Source organism: Gallinula chloropus, assembly GCF_964237585.1.
Source record: "Gallinula chloropus genome assembly, chromosome: 10".
NCBI lineage: Eukaryota > Metazoa > Chordata > Aves > Gruiformes > Rallidae > Gallinula > Gallinula chloropus.
In genome coordinates, this window is record NC_140095.1 from 12,372,545 (window position 1) to 12,393,138 (window position 20,594).

A 20,594-nucleotide genomic window follows, 5' to 3' on the forward strand; every position below is an offset into this window, starting at 1 on the left:
TTTCTAACAAGGCAGCTGAAAGATGGGTTTCTGCTAGAAGCCATGTTGGTACCTGACAATAAGTGGGACCAGCAGCTTCCAGCCACTGCCCAGTGCTCAGCTGGGAACCTCTCTATTTAAGGAGATCTGCAACAAAGCCTTTGCCTTGGATCCATTTTCAGGGTCAATAAGCCAAACCTGGCAATTTTTCACAAGCTGGAGCTGTCAGGCTGCTCTGTTTCCCCACAGTGGTTGTGCCAGGAGGGGACAGGCTTGCAGAAAGCCTTTCCAAGTGGGTAGGGATTAACTGCACATCCTGCCCTACACTGTGGCCACTGAGATACCTGTGCCATGGAACTGGCCTTGCAGCAGTGACCAGAGACTGCTGGGCTAGGGAGGAGCCAATACCCAGGGCAAGCATCGCTGCCTATCCCACCCCCACGAGCATCTCCAGAGCCGTAACCCACTCACCTTCTCACCTCTTTCACTTCTCTCTCCTTTTTCTCCTCTGAGACCTGGAAAACCCTATCATGACAAATTTTGGGTGGAAAAGAAAAGGAAAAAAAAGTTTGGAAGTTTAGTGCACGAATGTCCCAGCGTCTCAGTCCAACAAGAGCAGTCTCCAACAATCACCCATCCACCCGTGGGGAAGAACATGACATTTTCTCCCCATGGTTTGCCTTGGGAAATGGCTTTACCATACCCCAGTAACATTACAGCTATTGGAGATTTTCATTTCACTGAATTCAATACAAATACTCTCAATTAGAGAGGGAAACCCCTGTGGCATCTTCAGTGGAGTGGTTACCACTGTGTGGTGGGGAAGGAGTCTGGCATCCGGCCCGAGTTAAGCCCTTTCCTCCAGACATAGTCCCACAGGCACGGTGTGTAGGGTAAAAACACCCTATACAGCCTTAGCAATGTATTTTTCCAACGATCTCAAGCAATATGATGGCCTTTACATGCATGTGCTTCATGTTTCTACATACCACAACCCCCGTTTTCCATACTCACATCCAATCCGGGCTCCCCTGGCTTTCCCTGCAGTTGTAAAAACAAAAATTAAGATGTTGAGTTTGGTGCTGCAGGCAAACTTAATGTCTAGTTGGTGAAATACTACAGCAGCACCAGCGCAGGCTGGCCCCCAGAGTGGAGAGGAGCCCTGGTTTCAGGGTCACACTGCTGTGTCACTGCTCCTTTCCCACCCAGATAATTAGTTACCTTCTCTCCTTTGGTACCGGGTAAACCGATGAGCCCTGGAGCACCAGGGAGACCCTGAAGGAGAAAGAGGCAGGTGCTGTAAGGCAGGTTTGCTGGCAGCAGCCAGAAATGAGGTTTGGGAAGAGGACTCACAGCAGGTCCAGTGTCACCGTGCTCCCCCTTCTCACCGCTGTCACCTTTTTCTCCCTTGGCACCGTCCAAGCCCTGTGTAAATAAAAGGGAATCAACCAAGAAGATGTGGCAGCTCTGCCCAGGATGGCCACCCTGTGCATCTGCTGCGTCCTACCACACCTCTGGGACACTTCTACCCCCACTACCATTAACATTTTCCTCCTGACTGGACCATAAAATAGTTGAACATACAGGTTTAAGCCTGTGGGTTTGGAAACCCTGACTCACATGTGCTGCTGGCCCTCAGAACTCCAGGCTGGAGGAGGATTTAGGACTGGAAATGTGTTTGGAAGGAAAAGCGGCTTGTTTTCCAAACCTCCAAATGCTGAACTGCATCACCAAGGGATGTGTTGTCACAAACAGTCACAAAAACACCAGTCCCAAGAGCTGACAGGCCTTTGTGAGCCTGTAAATAATGCACTGGCAGCCTGGAAACAGTGGGTGACATTTCATTTATGGACTTACTTTAGGCCCCTGGATTCCTGGAGGACCCTGTGGGAAAGACAATGGTGCATTTAAAAAACAGAATTAAAAAAAACCCCAAACCTCAAAGTTCGCTTCCCAAACTATTCCTTGCTCGAATGATGGGCTGACAGCAGCCAGATCTTTCTTTCCAAGACAGGTGGCAGTTGATTTGGTTCTTTGACATCAAATCAGAGGGGAAGAGGAGCTGAAAGGACCACTTTGCAGTCAATAAAGCTCTGCAACACGAGCTTTGGGGAGTGAGCCCAGCAAGAGCTTTGCTGAAGAAAGTGGCAGCTTGGAGAGGGGGGTACCATGTCACCACAGCCCTCTGATCCTGGGCAGGGGACACCCCTAGATTATGAACGCTGCCTGGAAGGTGGTCTGGGCTTGAAGCGGGGTCTCTCCAGGTGCCTCTCAGACACAGCAGTGGCATCCTGACCTTCCTGACGCTCCTGGCAGCTCCTCAGCTTTTAGGAGCATCATAGGTACCAAACACCTCAGGCACCTGTATCAAGAACACTCCATGTGTTCATCACCACCCACCTGCTCTCCTGCTTCAGTCAATGGCAAAAAGTCCCTGACCAGGCCAGATTTGTGGGAATAAAGCCAACATTGTGGGGGTTTTCCCAGCCCACAGGGTTTTATCTCCCCCATCCCAAGGAGCAACTGGAATATTTGCAAACCCTGCCACTGATGCCAATACGCTCTCCATAATCAGCCACTTCCACCTCTCTGAAGGTGACACCAGTAAACAGTGTCCTTAACATCCTCATCCTTAATCCCAATGTGCAGTTGCATGAGCCACTTCCCAGAGTCCTACCATAGGGCCGGGTAATCCAGGGGGTCCAGGCTCAGGGTTGATCTGTGGAAGGGAATTAAAGGCACATTAGTGAGGCAGGGCAGAGAGAGATGACAGTTTGGGAATGGAAACCTCCCATGGCCCAGAACCATCTTTTAATGCCCTCTGAGTTAATAAAAAAATACCTGCTAATCAAGGAGTTAGTTGGTTGTAGGATTTATAAATCAACTTTAATAAGCATATGAATCAAGCTAGCCTCTGAAACGGGAGGTGTGACCCAGGCCACTCGGTGTATGTGCCAGTTGCTAAATAGATGTATTGGGAAACGATGTGATCTTCTACACAGAGCAGAGTGAACCAGCCTTCCCAATTAAAAAACCCCAACAAACCAAATATCAACCAGCCAGAAAACCCGTAAAAACCCAAACCCCACAACTAATAATCCCCCCCAAACACAGAACAACATTAGACCCCTCGTGTCATTAATAAAAAACTATCCAATCCCACCCAGAGGTGGGAATAAGGGGAAAAGGATGCAGAGATGCTGGAAAACTTCAATGGTTTGTTCTTAGAACAAAACAGGATTACACCAGCAGCGCCTAGTATCTTGACTACCAGTGCAAAACAAAGTCGCTTTGTGGTGTCAAGGGTGCAAAGTTCCTTCCCCAACAAATAAACCCCTTTTAGATCTGTCTGCAAGTCCTTGGAGAAAGCAGTTGGGCTTCTCTCCTCTCTGCTGATGGATGTGGATACATCAGCTCCGGCCTGCACCCCCTAAACTGCACCAGACCCCATGTCATGGAAGAGCCTTCACATTGCCAAGATCTTACATGATTATTCTGTAGACATGGTGAGCCAGTGTCTCCCTTCTCTCCTTTGTCTCCCCTTGGCCCTTCTGCTCCCTGGAAGATAAAAGCATAATGCTGATGATGTGTGTCTTCCAGGAAAGAAAAACAAGGGAGAAAAATGCATTTTGTCTCCCTCCAAACTCCATCTTTGGCCCAACCAAAGCCCATGTGCAGCCCCAGGGGACATGATTGTTTTCTCCTTGCTTCTGGCTTGGGTCACCTTCTGAATAAGCCGTTATCAGCAGTGTTAGCAAAGAAAATTCAAAGCTCACACATCCCCCAGCTCTGCAGTAGAATCACAGAATGGTCTGGGTTGGAAGGGACCCCAAGGACCACAGAGTTCTAACCCCCCTGCCACAGGCTGGGCCACCGACCTCCAGTCCTGGATCTACACAAGGTTGCCCAGAGCCCTGTCCAACCTTGAACACCTCCAGTAACGCAGCATAAATACACCACTGCTTAGATCAGCAAACCAGGCACAGACTCAGCACTGACAGCAGTGAATCCATCGAAGGACCGAGCAGCAGATGCACAGGACCAGGAGGGACATACCGGTGGGCCCAATAAGCCCGTTTCTCCTTTCTCTCCTTTCTGTCCTGTGATCCCTGCGTTGCCTTGGTCACCCTTCGCTCCTTTGGGACCCTGCAAGGGTACAGAAAACAATTCAGTTTGGAGAAAACTGTTACATCCCCCTCCCCAACAGCCATTTCTGCCATTTCACTGCTGCTGTCACAGGGCAAAGCCTGCTCCCAGCAGGCTGAGATTTGCTTTTAGCAGTGGCAGCTCCCACAGACACACGAACAACAACTTTTTAGCTCAGCTCCTGCGAGGTCTCACTCCCTCCAGCCATTCCCAACGCACCTTTTCACCGTCCAGCCCGGGCAGGCCCGGCAAGCCCAGCTCTCCCTGAAGCGACACAAAGAGAGGGAGCCCGTGGGTAAGTGGAACCGGAACAGTGTTTTGCAAGGAGTTAGAGGCACATATCATCTGCTGTGGCTGTGGGTTGGCATCACCGTGCTCAGGGGTGGTGGCAAGGGGGTTTCAGCGATGGGCTGGCGTTTCCAGCTCGCCTAAATTTGTGTGGCACAGACATCTTTGATAGGCACCATTACCCCACACCCTTCCATTCTTCCAAGAGAGGCTTTTCCACAAGTTAAATTGCTCTTGAAAAACTACAGCTGAGCGAAGGTTACGGGCTATGGCCTGGGAGGCAGGAGGACAGCGCAGTCCTGCCTGGACATGGCAGCAGGGCAGCAAGAGCTGCACGGGGGGATAGGGGTGGAGGGCAGCTCAGCACGGCTTTTGGGCCCGCCTGCCCCTCCTCACAACTCTTGACTTGTGCCACGTGCCACAAGGAAATCTTGAAGGGGCTGGGATTTCACCCGTCAGGTGGGATGGGGAGTGGATTTGTATCTGGGAAAAGGCTGGAGACCAAAGAAAGGCCAACAAAACCTTGACTTCTGTGCATAAACCTCCCTTCTCAGCCTGAAGAAGCATCAGAAGCCCTGCAGCCCGCGTTGTCTGCCTTATTTTGGCTTGGGAGGCTCTCATGATATGCAGAGCCAAACACAACCGCGTCACTCATGAGGAAACACCGTCTGCACAGCAGAGGCCGGCTCACCTTGGGACCTGGAGCACCTTGGGGGCCTGGTGGGCCTGGGGGACCTGGTGAACCCTGAAACACAGCAAACAAACTGGGCATGAGCACGACAGGACTGGGAGCAGCTCCCAGCCACGACCCACAAGAGACACTGAACGACAAACTCTGCTTACACAGGGGCTGGTCACGCAAAGGAAAACCCAACCCGAGCCAGCTGGGTGTACAGGTGCAGCAGTACCCGTGTTCAGAGGCGAAAGGCCTCAAGCCAGAGGTGCGGCCCCAGATCTGGTGGTTGGTTTTGTGTCCCACCCCCCTTTCCCTCCCTCCAGCCAGCCAGGCTAGGGAGAAGCATCCTGCTACGAACAGCAACACCCGGGCAGTGAGGTGTGATTAAAGAGGGGAAAGGAAGGAGTTTGTGTGAGCACTAGTGGCCCAAGAGCCGTGCACGCTCAAGGGAGCTGTTTTTCCTGGGCACTGCTGGGTGTAGACCGTGAGCTGCTTCAGGGCAAACATACTTTGCAACTTGCCAATTATCTATCCCAAGCAGCAAGACCTGGCTGAGCTGAAAACCAAATCCATATCCCATGCCCATGCACCTCATTCCACGATTGCACACTCCAACACAGTTATGTTTAATCACACTCTGTAAAGTCACCTCTTCCCAAAGCTCCATCCACAGGACAGGTCAGTGAACAAACACCAAAAACCAGTTAAAATAAGCCAGAAAACAGCAAAATTAGCTACATCTGTTGACGTGCCCCTCAACCTCCCCATGCAGAGGGGCTGGGCCCTGCATCTGACATCTCCAGACGTTTGATGGAGCCTCTCCAACCACTGTGCTCCCCAGTCTCCACTCACAAAGCTGCATGCCGTGCAGACATCTGCCCAACGGTAATTACCATCACTTTGTGTATCCCTGCAGCCTGTTATAAAACAATTAGGATGGTTCTCAAATGTGTCTGTAATTAAGTATTTATTCTATATGGCTTCTTTAATCTTAGTGAGAATGGCAGGGTGCTGCCTTGTCGGGCAGGTTGGGGCTCAGACACTGTTCCCCTTCCTCCCACATCCCTCTTGCTGCCTGCAGAGAGACCCCGCTCCCGAGGATGGACAGTGGAAACCACAGCTCCACGCTATGGATTAACCCCCCATGGCCATACTCTGTCTGATCACACTCATTGCCTCAGGTATTTGTATGTCACAGGCTGCACTGCTTTTACCTGCAGGGTATTAACTCGCACCCCACATCCTCATCCCTCGAGGTTCACAGCCTCAATTCTGTCACCATTTTTTTACTGGTACATCCTAAATACCCTCATGCAATAAGCTCTTCCCTGCTGGCCACCTCTGCTGAGGCCAAAATCTTGGGAAGGAGAAGTAGGATGTGGGCAGACACAGTGCCACAACATCAGGGTGGCAGTTTTTCAGTCCCTTCCCATTAACCCACAGGATTCAGTATGGCCTTGGTGCGGGGCTTACCTTGAGTGCATCCAGGATTCGGCCGTCATAGTCAATCACCACAGTGTCACCTTGTTCCCCTTTTAGGCCAGGGGGACCCTGCAACCAGAGATGAATCCTATTTGGGTTTTGCAGCACCAGAGAAGCAGGTGGTATGAAAGCCAAGACCTGACCTCCAGGTGTTTGGGGGTTATTACCTTACAGACCCCATCAGTTTAATCAATCCCTAGTCTGAGCATTGAAATGTGCTTCAGCCAGACCTGAAATTGTGTAACTGAGAAGTGCATTGCAACCCCCACTTGATTATCCTAGTACAGCTTCTCTTCTGCAAAAAAGAGGGCTCACAGGATGGTCACGCTGATAAGAAAATGGGACTTGAGTACATTTCCCAGAGCTATCTCTCCCCTGGCAGCGTGGGGTAGCCATGTAATGATTTCTTTTAATATGCACCATCTCCATTATCTAGCACCAAAGGACCCCAAAGCCACTCAGCTACAAACTCCACAGAGAGAGGTGCTGGAGAATGTGACTGCTCAGAGAGGGGCAAACAGTTGGAACAGTTGGAAAAGTCCTTTAAGATCATCAAGTCCAACTGTTCCCATCTTAAGCTAAACCAGATCCCTGAGCACCTCATCTCCCCATCTGTTGAACACACCCAGGGATGGTGACTCAGCCCCCTCCCTGGGCAGCCTGTTCCAGGCCCTGACAACTCTTTCTAGTGAAAAATTTTTTCCTAACATCTGATCTGACCCTGCCCTGGAGCAGCTTGAGGCCATTTCCCCTTGTCCTGTCTCCTGTCATCTTGCTGAAGAGACCCTCTATACCCTCCTTTCAGTTAACTGCAGGTGGTGATAAGGTCTCCCCTCAGCCTCCTCTTCTCCAGGCTGAACACCCCCAGCTCCCTCAGCCACTCCTCATAGGATTTGCCCTCCAGCCCCTTTGTGCAACTCCACAGAGAAAGCAGAGCCCTGAGCATCCCTACCCGGGGTCCGATGGAGCCGATGCCTCCCTTCTCACCGGGTTCCCCCTGAAAATCAAAAATCACATTTTTAGTTCAAAGACACGGAGGAAAACACAGGATATTTATCTTAAAAACAGTGTAACTAGGAGAGATGCCTAGATAGGTTTGAGATTCAGCACCAGCAAGGAGCAACTTCCGGAGCGCAAAGGTTTGCCCTCAGAGCAAAGGCAGCGCTGCGAGCCAGCTGAGGGTAGGAAGAGGTCTCATGGCAAGAGGGAGCAGGGTGGCCCGTGCGGGGCTGAGCTCCCCGGAACAGCGATGTGCCGTGCCACTCCCTGGCTCCGCTGTGTGCTCCGAGCGTGCCAAGCTGGGCTCTTTGTGCTGGTTTCACATGGCTCTCTCTTTGCTTTAGGCTGAATTTTGCATGTGGAAAGTTTCAGCCAACATGTTAAAACCATTTTTGAGGGCGTGTTTTAGGAAAAGGGCTGTGCCAAATTTTTCCTCCCCCTCCTTTTATTTTTTCCTCTTTTTTCCCCTTCCCTCCCACCCCCCTTTTTTATTTATTTTTTGAATGTTAGGAAGCTTTGGAAAGCTGCAGTGCTCTCACAGCAGTGACATGAAATTAAGTTCAGGGTTCAAAAAACAACCATACAAACAATGTACAGTTTTGCCATACTCGTGAAAATCTATTTTCTGGCCAAATTAAAACCCTCCAAAAAGGAAAAATATGGTATAAATGCAAAGACTCTCCATGGGAAAACTCAACTCAGCAGATCCCTGGGGAAAGAAACCCGCACTGCTACTATGGTTCTCGACTTTTGGGTAAGGGGCATCTTAGTCCTAGAGCTTCTTGCCCACTGAGGAGCCACAGCTCAGTATAGAAACCACAACTGGAGACAGATCCTACTAAATAAGAAGCAGCTGAGGGGATAAGTAGATAAGTAACAGCCCCATGAGTGCTGTCCAGGTCTCATCATCACTGTTTAGCATATCACAACTGTCTCATTACATCTCTTGGCAGTAATGAAGGTCAGAGGAACAGGACAGTGTGTAAGTGCTCTGGGGTTTGAACCGATACCACGGGCATCAATGTATCGGATCAAGCGTGATCAGAGGTTTAGCTCTCGTGGGGGGAAAGAGGAAATTCAGTGAAAACCACACAAGGAGGCAATTTTAAAACCTGCTAGTGTCTGCTTGAACCCTGCTTTTAAATCACCAGGAAAAGGTAAAATACTTCCCGACATGCTCATTTTGATGCGTTTGGGCACGTTACGAGCCTTTTGGGGAGTGAAGACTTAAAGCACCGAACCCAGCTGAAACCCCCAGCCCCAGCAGCTCTGCACCCAGGCCCTCAGCTAACAGACTTGCATTTACCTTGTGCCCTGGGAAGCCAGCCGTGCCGTTTTCTCCCCTGGGCCCCGTGCTTCCTTTTTCTCCCTGAAAACAAGACAACCAAAACAAACGCTGTACACGCCGGATGGAAGCAGTTCCTCCAGGTTAGAGATCCCTTGCGTTATCTTTACTTCCACAGACCTGAGTGAGCAAAGCCCTTTTGTCATGTTGCAAAAGGAGAGGTTTTGAGATAAAAGTGAAGGTTTTGGGCTTAGCTGGGCCAGGAGTGGTATGTTCAGCTGCCAAGTTAGCCCCAAAACTGCAGGGGCTGGAGGAGGCTCTCACAGAGACCCAGCTGCCCCTGATGGGATGTGCAAACCCACATCCTGAACCCCAGCTCTGGACCACCCCCAGCGACCCTTCCCAGTCTGCTTATGCAAGAGGAGCCTCTAAAGAGCAGTTCTCTGCTGCAGTGGACAAGCTTTGTTTACAAACTTCTCTTGGGCGGTCCTACTGTGGCAGAGGGGTGTGTTGTGCTTCTCTTTCTCATATTTTTGTTGGTTTTCCATGTCAGGGGAGAAATTGGGCTTCTCAACCTGCCCCAGTTGTGCTACTGTGCAAAGGAAACAGCAAAAGATGCTGCCAAGGCTGTTCTGTGATTCAAGCAGATACATGAGATGGACACAGAGCAGAACGTACCTTAGGGCCCATAAGTCCTGGTTCCCCAGGGATCCCATCATCACCCTGAAGAAATAAAATATAAAAAGTGAAATACAAAGAACTTGCACACACTTATGATCAGGTTCTAACACTACATTTGGCCCCATTGAGTGTTGCACAGAACTGAGACCCACTTGGGTTTCCAGGAGGTCAGGGGAAAGCTGTGACATGGAACCCAGGAGCCTCCATCACAGTCCCCTGCTCCCACCACCCAGCTTTGCCTCTGCCCCTCTTGCTTCCAGGGAGGTGGATGAACATCTCCCAGAAGCTGCTTACAATGGGCCCTAGGGAAGGGGCTCTCCCACCTTCAATAGGAATTAGGTATTTGATCCATTTAGACTTTTTGGGTCTCAAATACCCCCTGCAAGCTTCCGCCCATCCCCATGGACTTCATGACATGTCACCATGACATCCATCTGCCAGGAGGAGATTTTCTTGTTCCACTTCTCACGCTTTGTTGTTCTCCTGGAGTAAAACCACTTCATAGGTGCTGAACAGGTCAATTTTGCCGGCCAGTTACAAAACCTTTAAAGCCAAATTCTGCCCTGAAAAGGCCCCACAGCCACAGCTGGTTTGGGCCAAGCAGTAAGGAGGGGAGTCCGGGCCCTGTCAGCGCTTTAACTCCAGTTAGAGACAGTGATTTATCCACCACTTAATGGTATCAGCAGAGGAAAACACAGAGAGCTTGCACACAAGAATCTCCAGCAGTCTCCCAACGCCTGGCCTAAGCAGCATCCCTGTCCTTAAGAGGGTGGGCAATCCCCACAAGACCAGCGTGCTGCGTGGCGATGCCTGTCCCAGGAACCTCATAAAACCCACCCCAAGGGCCCCTGGGGAGACAACACCCTCCAGGCACCTCCCAGTTCAGCTTGAATTATTGGAGTGAAAGGGCTCAACACCTTCTGCTTTGGTTGGCATTTGCTGTGTTATTCTTTGTCTGTTGGGCAGATGTGATCACAGCTTCTGGCTTGTGATAATGAAAAGCAGGCTGCAGGCACAGCCGTGCCCCTGCCTCGGGGTCGCATGCGTGAGAGAACCTGGGAAACACAAGGAAGGGCCTGGTATGGACAGCTATGGCCATGACAATGGTTTCCCTTGTTGAGCACAGAGCAAAGCAAAGGAAAAAACAAACAAACCCCAAAATAACCAGCATTTTACCTTCTTCCCTTGGATACCGGGCTCACCCTTTGACAGCAACAGAAGAGAATGAAGTTTAGGGATGTAGCAGAAAATAAGACCAATTGTACAGATAGTCAAAATTATTTGTAAAATTAAAACACCTGGGTTGTGCTGATCATCTTTCTCCCCCTCTAAATGCAAGAAAGCACATTCCCACAGCACGCCAGCTTCCAGTCCCCCATGTCTCCCCCAGCCCTGTTTCATGGGCTGTGGCTGCAATACCTGAACAGGGGACATACCCAGAACATTTGCAGCCCCAGATAAGTGGTTAATGCTGCAATCCTATACCTGATCAATACATGTGACTGTAAGCCCCTATCTTCATCTCCACCTCCTTTGTGCAGCAGTCTTTAAAGAATTTGTGTTGCAATTAGAGAGGTAAGAAATTGCACATTACCCACCTTTGGTCCTGGAGGTCCCCTGGCACCCTGTGGAACATAAGAGTAGTTGCTGTGCTTGTTTGACAACAGGGTGTAACAGGATAACAATCCTTCCAAGGATACTTCTAATCTCCACGAAGAAAACCAGCGCAGATGCCAACTTCCCCCCTTCCCTTACAAATACAGCCACAAGTTCTCTCTGCTCCCAGTAAATAATAAACATTCTTTCATGGCTTGTATATTTTACATATAAAAATTATACGTAACTCCCTTTTTATCCAACCTAGACCTTAGTGAACTGGTCTGACAAAGCCAGGAGGCTTTAGAGCAGCAGAGGATACAGAAGCAGCACATCTCTCCAGGAGAGCCAAGGGGACCAAGACTGGCCTCTTTTCTCCCCAGGGCACAGGTACCCCTGGACAAACATCCATTTGGGGGCATTTATAACTTCCCACGGGGTTGGTTTTTTTGGCCTCTATAAGTATCAAGACAAACCCACTTGCTGCAGGGAGCTGAAGGGTGATGTAAAGTGAGGTGGGGGCAAGGGGCACACACACAGGGATACTTCTGGGCAATACTAACCGTGAGGCCGTCTTCTCCTGGCTCACCTTTGAAACCCTGAAAAAGTACAAACACCAGTGTTGACACTATTACCCCTCCTTCTCCAAGCTACTCAGCAAGAATCCCAATGCTCAGCACCATTACATTTTAGCCTATTTTTTAAATTAAATAAATTGCCAGTGATCTGGAGGTTTGCAACAGGTCATCCAAAGGCTGCGGATCAGGGAAGAGATCTCCTCTGGGCTCTCTGAGTTACAACAGCACCTGCAAATACAAGCTCCAGGTCCAGCTCTGTGCTCCAAAACAGAAGATGGAAGACCCCCTTCCTGCTCCCTTGTCCCCACACCCCAAAGCTTTGCCATATGAGTAGCCATCAGGGCCCAACTGCTGGCTCAGGCTGGGGATCCAGCGGTTGGTGCGGCAGCACCAGGGAAGGGGACACCCTTCACCCTCCTCTCCCTTGCTGGGGTGGGAGCTGCCCTAGCACATGCTCACTGCACATCTCCCATCCTTACAGGGGGGCCTGGAGGTCCTCTTGGGCCATCTTTCCCTGTGTCACCGGGAGGCCCCCGGGCACCTGGGAGTCCTGGAGGACCAGGGGGGCCAGTGGCTCCATCTCGACCTTGGTCACCCTGGAAGAAGTTCATACAGACATGGTGAGGTGAAGAGGCGTTGGCAAGCAGTGGCCGTGAGGTGCCCATGACACACATGCTGCATCCCTGGGGCACCAGCATCTTGATCTCCGCTGTACCAGGGAACTTGAACTCCAGCTTCCAAAGGGGAAGGCTGGAAGTGAGCCTGGGGCTGACTTATGCCCTTTGGGTCCAGTTCCTTAACCAGGATTTTGCTGAGTGCCTTCCAAGGGAGGGGTTATCTCATTAAGCCCTTGCCCAGCAACCATCTGTATGGAAAGCACCAATTTGACAGCACCCAGAAACAGCCCAGAAGCAACGACATGCTGGCACAGAGCATGCACACACTCCCATAGCTCAGTGCACTACACCAAACCCTCCCCTCCACAAAACACCACAGCTCTTAGTACTATCCTTTAAATACAGCCAAGGTCATGTATTAACATCCAGCAGTGCTTGGATGCAAAGGAAGCAGCAGCAGTATCCATGTGAAGGGTCAGTAGTTGCCTGCACCAGAGGGGAGCACCCCAGGAGGTTCCAGCACCCAGTTAGCGGCTCCCCAATGTCCTGCTGCATCCCAGCCCTGGGGCTGTGGCTGGGCACGTCCATGCGGCCGCACAATGGGAAGCCTCATGGAAAGACCATCTTGTAAGTGTTTTAGGAACATCTGGAAGGGTTACCACCGAGGCAGTACGAGGACTGTATTTAATATGTGGTCCACCCTCAAATCAGGGACGAGTGTGGGATTTTCAGAAGTCCTTAAGTGACTTAGCAGCACAAATCCTACGGCCTTTCAACAAGATCTGGGCTCCTAAATCACTTGCATAGCTTTAAAAAAAAAAAAAAATCCTTTTGCAAATGCTGAGCCCTGCATCCAATTATGCCAAGCCAAGAGGCTCCCACTGAATTTTTCCCAATTAAAACGTCACTTTTAGAGTATGAGGATTTAGACGACTTCAGTTTTAATGCATTTCATTTTACAATACCAGCAACGCTCATAGGAACATTTGTAAAACATGGTGAGAATTGGGAATCAAACAGCAAAGGACCAAATGCTGAAATCCATCACTTGAGTCCCTCCACTTTGACAAAACTCCCTCTAAATCCCCATGGGCCTCCACTCAAGCATGCTCCCAACAAGCACCTCAACATAGTGATGATTTAAAATACCAATTGCACACTTCCAACATGAAAGAAGAAACCAAATTAACTCAAAGAACCACAGCAAACCAGCAGCAGGAGAGCTGATCCATCTACCTTGAGCACTCGCCGGCTAAAGACAAGCTGATCGTTAGCCAGAAATCCGTGATTGAGCCGGGGAAATACCATCTGGCCAGGTGAAGCAGAGAGGAAAGAGCAAGAATTGAGGATGAAAGCTCAGCAGAGTGAGTTTTAAAGGCTGTGACAGTATGTAACTTTCTTTCCCTTTGAAAATTAACTGCTGGATGTGGCAGGAATACTCCAGGTAGCCAACAGCAGTTGTTTTAACCAGTGGATGCTCTGGAGCTTGGTGAGCAGTAAACAGACAGAGGGGATGAAGTATCTTCGATAGTTTACTGCACAATAGGACATTCAAAGCAGCTGGGGTGCAGAGGATTCCCCAACTGCAGGGCTTTCTGCAGAATGAGGAGCATTATTCCAGTAACCCCCACAAGGGATCTACCCCAGCATTTCTCCTGAAGACAGAATATTATTTTTTTTCCAGAGGCCAAAATGAATACTGATGTATTCCCCAGCCTGCAAAGTGCAGATAAATCTCCCAGATTTATATGATGCAAAAACAATGTGTTCAGGCCATGTCAATAGTCATTGCTATTGTCTTTTAGCCTCTCCAGTTATCTATCCAGGGAGAGGCAGCAAGACATTTCCTTTCTCAGGACACTGCCTGCCTCTCTTTTCCCCTGGTCCATCCCTGCACACATCCACAGGAGGACCAAAGGGATGGAGCAAAGCTGTGGGAAGCCCCATGGGAACACACAGTCCATATTCCAGGAAAATTTTCAGAAGTTTCTAAGAAACAAGCCTCTTGTCTGCATTGTCCAGAGAGCTTTTAAACCTCCCAGGCAAAGAACACGTAACCCCAAACTTTAGTTTGGGGATAAATACTGTCTAGGCAAGCCCACCTTCTGCCCAGCCTCCCAGGGCAGGCTTAGCAGTGAGTGTGCCCAGGGCATCAGGCACAGGTATTTTAACTCAGTTTTCTTGGAAAGGGAGGGGGAAAGCAAAGTGGGAAGAAAAAAGTAATCAATCCTGGAAAGTAACTCCCCCAAGGGGTGGTTTCCCCCCTCCAAGCTGTACAGAGGGGCTTTAGCTCACCTAAATACATCTGGTTTGGGGAGGAATAACACTGAAATCCTGAGATTTTTAAAAAAGCAAGATGATGCCACACTGAAGTTAACACAGAGCTCTTGTGCTTGGCGAGGCTCTCCAGATACAACAGAGAACACCAAAAAGGCTCTACTGAGAGCAAAGGGTTTGTGGCAGACCCAAAGGACCTAGTTGTATGGCTTCATATGTGCAGGAAGATACACAAGAGCATGAAGTGGGATTTTCAGATAAGCCCACGGAGCAGGACACGCTACTGGTACCATCTCCATGGGTGCTGGCCATCAAGCAGGCACAGGCCGCTGCAGACAAAAGCATCTCTCACAGGCTGAAGCCCCTTTTCTCCCTCTCAAGAGCACGAGAGCAAACCCAGCACTGCAGCTGCACGCACTGTGCATCCACTAGCCTAGACATGCAAAAATCCATCAACCCCACCAGTTGTCTAAACATCTGAACCATGAGTAAGGACAGTATCGCCCAAGCTAAGGCAATAAACCCAGAGTCATCCCAGTGCCAGCTCAGGGAGCAAGCCTGGCTTATAAAAACAGGCCTTTTCAGAGGTATAACGACACATTTGATTTTTAAGAGATAAATGCAAGCACAAACATCAGGGCACAGCTGTCCTGGCTTTGGCAGTACCCTGCTTCAAATCCTTCTCCTCCCCAGAGCAGAGAGGATGTTTGCTCTCAGTTTCTCCCTGTAAACACACTTATCTGTGTATGTGAACCCAGTTATTCCCCATCCCACCTCGGTGGGGCTGTGCAACAGGCTCCCTGATGCCATAGCAAGCACTGGCATTCAGTGCTGAAGACAACCCAGCGTGAAGTCCTTCCCCAGCTCTCCAAAACTGCCCCCTGACATCTTCATGAGGTGGACTCAACACATGAAATAATCTCTCTCTTTATGTCTCCACTGCTGGCAGGTGTTTAATGGGAGACAGAAAGAGAAGCAGCACAGACACGAGTATATTCAGTAGCTAATCCCTAATTGCCTTCATCTCACTTCCACTGCAGACAGCCCCCCAAAGGCACCCCAAGCATTACTCTCATTTCATCCACCATGCCCAGTGATAACTTTTTTGCCCTTGCTGACCCAGACTATCCTCGATCCGCCTCCCGTAGACAGATGCACTGAGGAGGGAGGCAGCACTGGATGTATTCCTAGTTGTTTATCCTCCCATTGATTTGCTGCGACACATCCTTCAAAACCAGCTAAACAAAGCCACCCCTGAAACTCGAGGAGGAAGATAGATTAAATTAGGAAATATAAAAAATAATCTGGGCCAGATGGTATTAAGAATTTTTGTATCCAATCCACAACCCAGAGCGTCTGGAGACGTAAAGGGAGCTATTTTCAAAGCCAGGCACCAGTTGTTAAACCTACTTGTGCTTCTCCCCCTTTCCTCCCAAATTGCATCTGAGCCCTCTTCTTAGTTTTGTGTAAAGAGTCATACATAAACCTAAAAAATCTGGACAAGTGCAATTCAGGATAAAAAAACCCATGTATTTTTAATCAGTAGATTAAAACATATGACAAGTGTTACCTTGGGAGCTTGCACCCACTCCTGGGAGTCCAGATGGAGCCTGTCCCCAGAGCATCTCCCGCAGCGCAAACAGGAGCCGTGGCAGGAGGTGAGATCCCAGCAGTACAGACCACGGGGTGTTTGGGAGCCCAAGCATCTCCTCCAGTATCACCCAAGTTACCAGCTCTGAAGTCATCCACAGCCCCGGCTGAGGAGCAAAAACTCACACCCATGTGCTGCTGAATCACCTCTTAAAGCCTTTTCTGAAGCTGTGGGTGGGTACTTAGACAAGGTTGAGACCTTATGCTGAGCCCCTCCTCAGCCAGGCAAGGCATGAATCTATTGGAGAAATTTTAGGGGCTCTCTGAGCCCAAGGGTCACATTTCCAAAGACACCCAAGGCGGTTGGGTGAAAGGACAGAAACAACACTGACTTCAGAAAGTGATTTCACAGCCTCTGATGAAAAGAAATGACTCTGAGGCATCTCTGCCAGACATTAACCACTGAAGTCCTGGCTCCATTTCCAGCAACCTACCAGCTGAGCTGGGTGCCAGCTCCAAATCCAGCCTCTTCATGGGGCCCATCCCCAGCATCCCTGCACATCCCCACCTTGGAGTACCAGCAGGTGCTGTAACCCATGGCCAACTGCACCTGTCACTGTGACAGAGCCCACCTTGGAAACACCACAGACCTCGTGGTGAACCCTCCTGCCTCATCCCTGACAGAGGATATTACATTATTGCTACCATCACAGTTTTCCTTTGTCATACAGTCACTTTAAAGCCTTTATTTTCAATCAAAGGCAGCCTATGCTCCCAGGCAGGTAGCTCAGCAAGAGGTGAGGGACTTTCCATCTGGCAGAACACTATGCCAGGCCTTTCTTTGGGATGGACATCAAGTCTTCCTACCATGCATTGGCACCCTAATGCCAGAGAATAGGGAGCACAGCTTCAAGAGAAACAGGGAGTCTGTCACTGATACCAGAAGGGGGAATCAGGATAGAAAAGACCAGTAAAAAGCAAAACCCTTCATGAGGTACCTCAAGGTTTTCAACTCGTTTCCCTGTGGTCAAAGCGAGGAAAACCACCACCACAGAGAGCTCTGATGGCAAACTCAAGCGTTCCCAGAACAGTTATGGTACCTCTGTTTGCTGCCACAGAGCTGCTCAAAGCCTTGTTTGGTGTGGAGACCAAACCCAACCAGATTTTGGAGTACATCAACGTGCTGTGTCACTACTCACCCTCGGGCCGATGTCCCCTGCTTCACCCTGTGTGTCAAGCAAAAAGGCAAGGGTCAGCTATTAGAGTTCCAATTTCAGTGATGAAGGACCGAGCACGGGGTCAGCCGGACGCGGGAAGGGCACACAAGGGAAGTGGGACGAGTCCTATTGCTTAACGTGTTCAAACTCAGTGAGGAGAAGGGCTCAAGACAACACAATAGGGAATGATTCTGCCCTGGCAGGCAATGAAACAGATAATAAATGAGAAATAGCAGATTGTTTCCAACCCGAAGGCTCCCCTAGCAACTACTTATGTCCTACACATGTGAGGATTAACATCACTTCCAGTAGAGTAATGACCTCCTTTGGCAGCTCGAGTTTTGTGGGAGGATGTCATGCAAACACAGGGCGATGGAGCTCTTGGAGGAGAGCAAGGAGAGCCGTATGGCACTCGCCTAACCCGTAAGGGATTAGTTCCCGACAGCCATACTTATTCATCCTACATTTTTGCAAATTCTTTCTGCCCTCCCCTCCCTTGGCCTTTTCCAAGAGCAACCCGAGAACCTGCTGTCATGACTCCACATCCCAATGAAACCCAGTGGTGAAGTCATGCTGGCGTACTGGGGGTAACCCAAACAGAAAGAATTACAAGCAGGAGGAGGATACGTGGCTGCTTCCTCAAAAGCCATGCATTATTAATGCAATCTTTACCTTTTCCCCTTTTGGTCCTGGAGGTCCCTGGAAATATACAAGAAGGATCCAAGTCAAGAAACAGCAGAGTTCTCAGTGCACGCAACATCGCAACCAAGGAGACCGCGTTTATCAACTGGCAATCCCAAGCCAAGGTCACTCTTATTTTAAGTTATATGTGCTATTACTTTAAGCTCTATACTGCTTCACATGAGCAGCACACCACTGAGGTCCTGCCTGCTCTTGACAGGACAGAGGACTGGAGAAGGACCGGGGCAGGGCAGGCAGCGTGACAGCCACTTGCAAACACGTGACTCTAAATAGATGCAAGAGATTTCTTGAACCATTAAATCACTCTAGAAAAACACATGCTCAGCATATCATTACAACAATTATACATCTGTTTGAAATAAACAAGGAGGATGGGCTGCTTTCTTTGGCCTATTTGCTGAAGGCATAAGTCATCTTCCCTCTAAGCAGCTTTCTGTAAGACAGGCAGGCAGAGACACACTGCAGCCCCAAAGAGAAGCCGCAGAGCCACACTTTGATGTGCCCGCTCCTCATCCTCCTTCCAGCACACAAAAATACTGAATCTTGGGGTTCAGCCCAATTCACAGTGTCTGCTGAAACATGATGCAGCGGGGGAAGGTCAGCAGAGAGGCCAACAGCAGCATCTGCATCCCCATGCAGCATCCCTCCTGCTGGCGTTTTGGCTCTAAGCAAGGCTGACAGCCCCTTGCTCTCATGGAAGAGATCATGAGCATTCTGGTTGGAGTTTGGTCATTTGATAAGTCGGCTTTTTCATTGAGATTCTCCCTCCCTCTCACTCAGAGGTCTCGCTCCTGCCTTGGCACAACTTGCACCCACATGCATCTGCACACAGGCCAGTGCACACAGGAGTGTGTGGCTGGGGTTTGTGCTGCTCTTTCATCCAAGCCAGGCTCTGAATGCAGCAGCATGAGCTGCCCGGCCAGTTTCTTGGGATTTTTTCTTTTCTAGTGTGTTATTTCTAGATCTAATTCACATTTTTCATCTTGGAAGCTAGGATAAAAACAAACCACAGCAATATAGAGCTATTACAAAATACCAGCTAGAAATAAGTATTTGGAGTATTTTTTTCATTGCCCACTTGGAAAATCACAGTTGGTTTAGGACCAGAGCTTGAAAAGGTGTCCCCTAGCAAACGTGGTGGAAGGGAAGAGGACTAGGACATGAAATACAGAGACGTGGCTTCTTGGAGCAGCCAAAGGAATCAAACCTGGCTACTGTTCAGCTAGCATAAAAATATAAAAGTCTGTGTTTCTGTAAAATAAGTGAGAAGAGAGCGGAGCACCTGAGCACCCAAAGTATTCCAAGCAAAAATAAAGTCAAGCAAACAACTCATGAAGTGATGTCTAGGCTGTTCCATCAAACATTGCATGGATACCAGCCACTCTCAAGCACTTCTCACCTGGGCTCCTTTGGAGGCAAATAAACCCAGTTTGGGAACAATTATTTTTATGATACTGATTTGCAGTGCCAGATGCACTCAACCAAGTGACTGGCTTTGCTTCTTCCAAGGTGCTACTGGAGTTTATTTCCCAAATTTGTTCTGTGGCCCATGCGCAGAGCCTACACTAGCTGAGCTGGTGCTGGAGGGAGAGCAGCACTCAAGGTGAGCTTACAGGTAAAGGAAAGCTCAACTCCAGTTGTGCCAGCCAGCCCCTGGCTTTTAAACTTGCACGTGTTACAGACCACAGAATAATTTTCCTAAATAAAACGTTGTCTCCTAAACAGATAGAAGTAGAAATAAACAAGGAACAGATGAGAGCCTGTCCCTCTATTGCAGAGCAGCACGAATGAAGACCTGCTAGGTTTGGTGCTCAGTGCTACTTACTGGTTTGCCATCCAGACCAAGAGGACCCTGAAAAGAGAAGGAGGAGACAGTATTATTAAAGAAAGAAATAATAATTAAAAAATCAAATCCATTTACAACCATCACAATATCAGCCATGCTCTGAAAGAGGCTCTACTTACGTATGGCACAGTCTCTGGCTACGTTACTTATATACCTAATTCCTTCATCCATGCGATCCAGCGGGAGGGGTTCACAGCAGTACAGTAAGAGGCGTCAAACAACTCGCAGAGTATAAAGCAGCGTGAAAGGAAGCGACAGGATTAGTGACAGGGCTGAGGTGACACTGCTGGCACAGCACTTGGGCCTCCCTGAGGTGTTTAAGAGAGCAGCAGTAAAACATGCCCGACTGGGTTAAGCTGCACAGATCCCGGGAGTGATGCACATCAACCTCAGATCTGAGCCACTGGTTTCTGCAAAAGGACTTGGTGAAGCTCCACCATTTTATCCAAGGTGTGGGGATCATCCCTCGCCCTCAGTCCATAATGACAAGCCTCACTGATGGGAAGGGACCTGCCCCATCCAAGTGCTTTGCTTGCTTGCAGCGATACAAAGCTGGGAGCACACTTCTATCGCAGGACCAAGCACTCAGTTACCCCAGTTCTTCTCCAGGTCTCCCCTGTTTAGAGCTGCTGCAG

The 20,594-nt window shown here is 49.5% G+C and overlaps 1 protein-coding gene across 1 annotated transcript in view; it reads right to left on the minus strand.

The window, feature by feature from the left end:
* Nucleotides 1-20,594, minus strand: part of COL23A1 (collagen type XXIII alpha 1 chain) — a gene marked incomplete at its 5' end in the record, with an annotated part of 185,503 nt that overhangs the window by 5,774 nt on the left and 159,135 nt on the right. Inside the window, 23 exon segments of the mRNA XM_084268715.1 lie at nucleotides 451-504; nucleotides 994-1,020; nucleotides 1,201-1,254; nucleotides 1,333-1,404; nucleotides 1,837-1,863; nucleotides 2,657-2,698; nucleotides 3,466-3,537; nucleotides 4,036-4,125; nucleotides 4,345-4,389; nucleotides 5,105-5,158; nucleotides 5,983-6,006; nucleotides 6,563-6,640; nucleotides 7,524-7,568; nucleotides 8,877-8,939; nucleotides 9,534-9,578; nucleotides 10,713-10,739; nucleotides 11,135-11,161; nucleotides 11,696-11,731; nucleotides 12,190-12,306; nucleotides 13,564-13,635; nucleotides 17,394-17,420; nucleotides 18,084-18,110; nucleotides 19,939-19,965. Of these exon segments, the coding sequence (XP_084124841.1) occupies nucleotides 451-504; nucleotides 994-1,020; nucleotides 1,201-1,254; nucleotides 1,333-1,404; nucleotides 1,837-1,863; nucleotides 2,657-2,698; nucleotides 3,466-3,537; nucleotides 4,036-4,125; nucleotides 4,345-4,389; nucleotides 5,105-5,158; nucleotides 5,983-6,006; nucleotides 6,563-6,640; nucleotides 7,524-7,568; nucleotides 8,877-8,939; nucleotides 9,534-9,578; nucleotides 10,713-10,739; nucleotides 11,135-11,161; nucleotides 11,696-11,731; nucleotides 12,190-12,306; nucleotides 13,564-13,635; nucleotides 17,394-17,420; nucleotides 18,084-18,110; nucleotides 19,939-19,965 (1,152 nt within the window).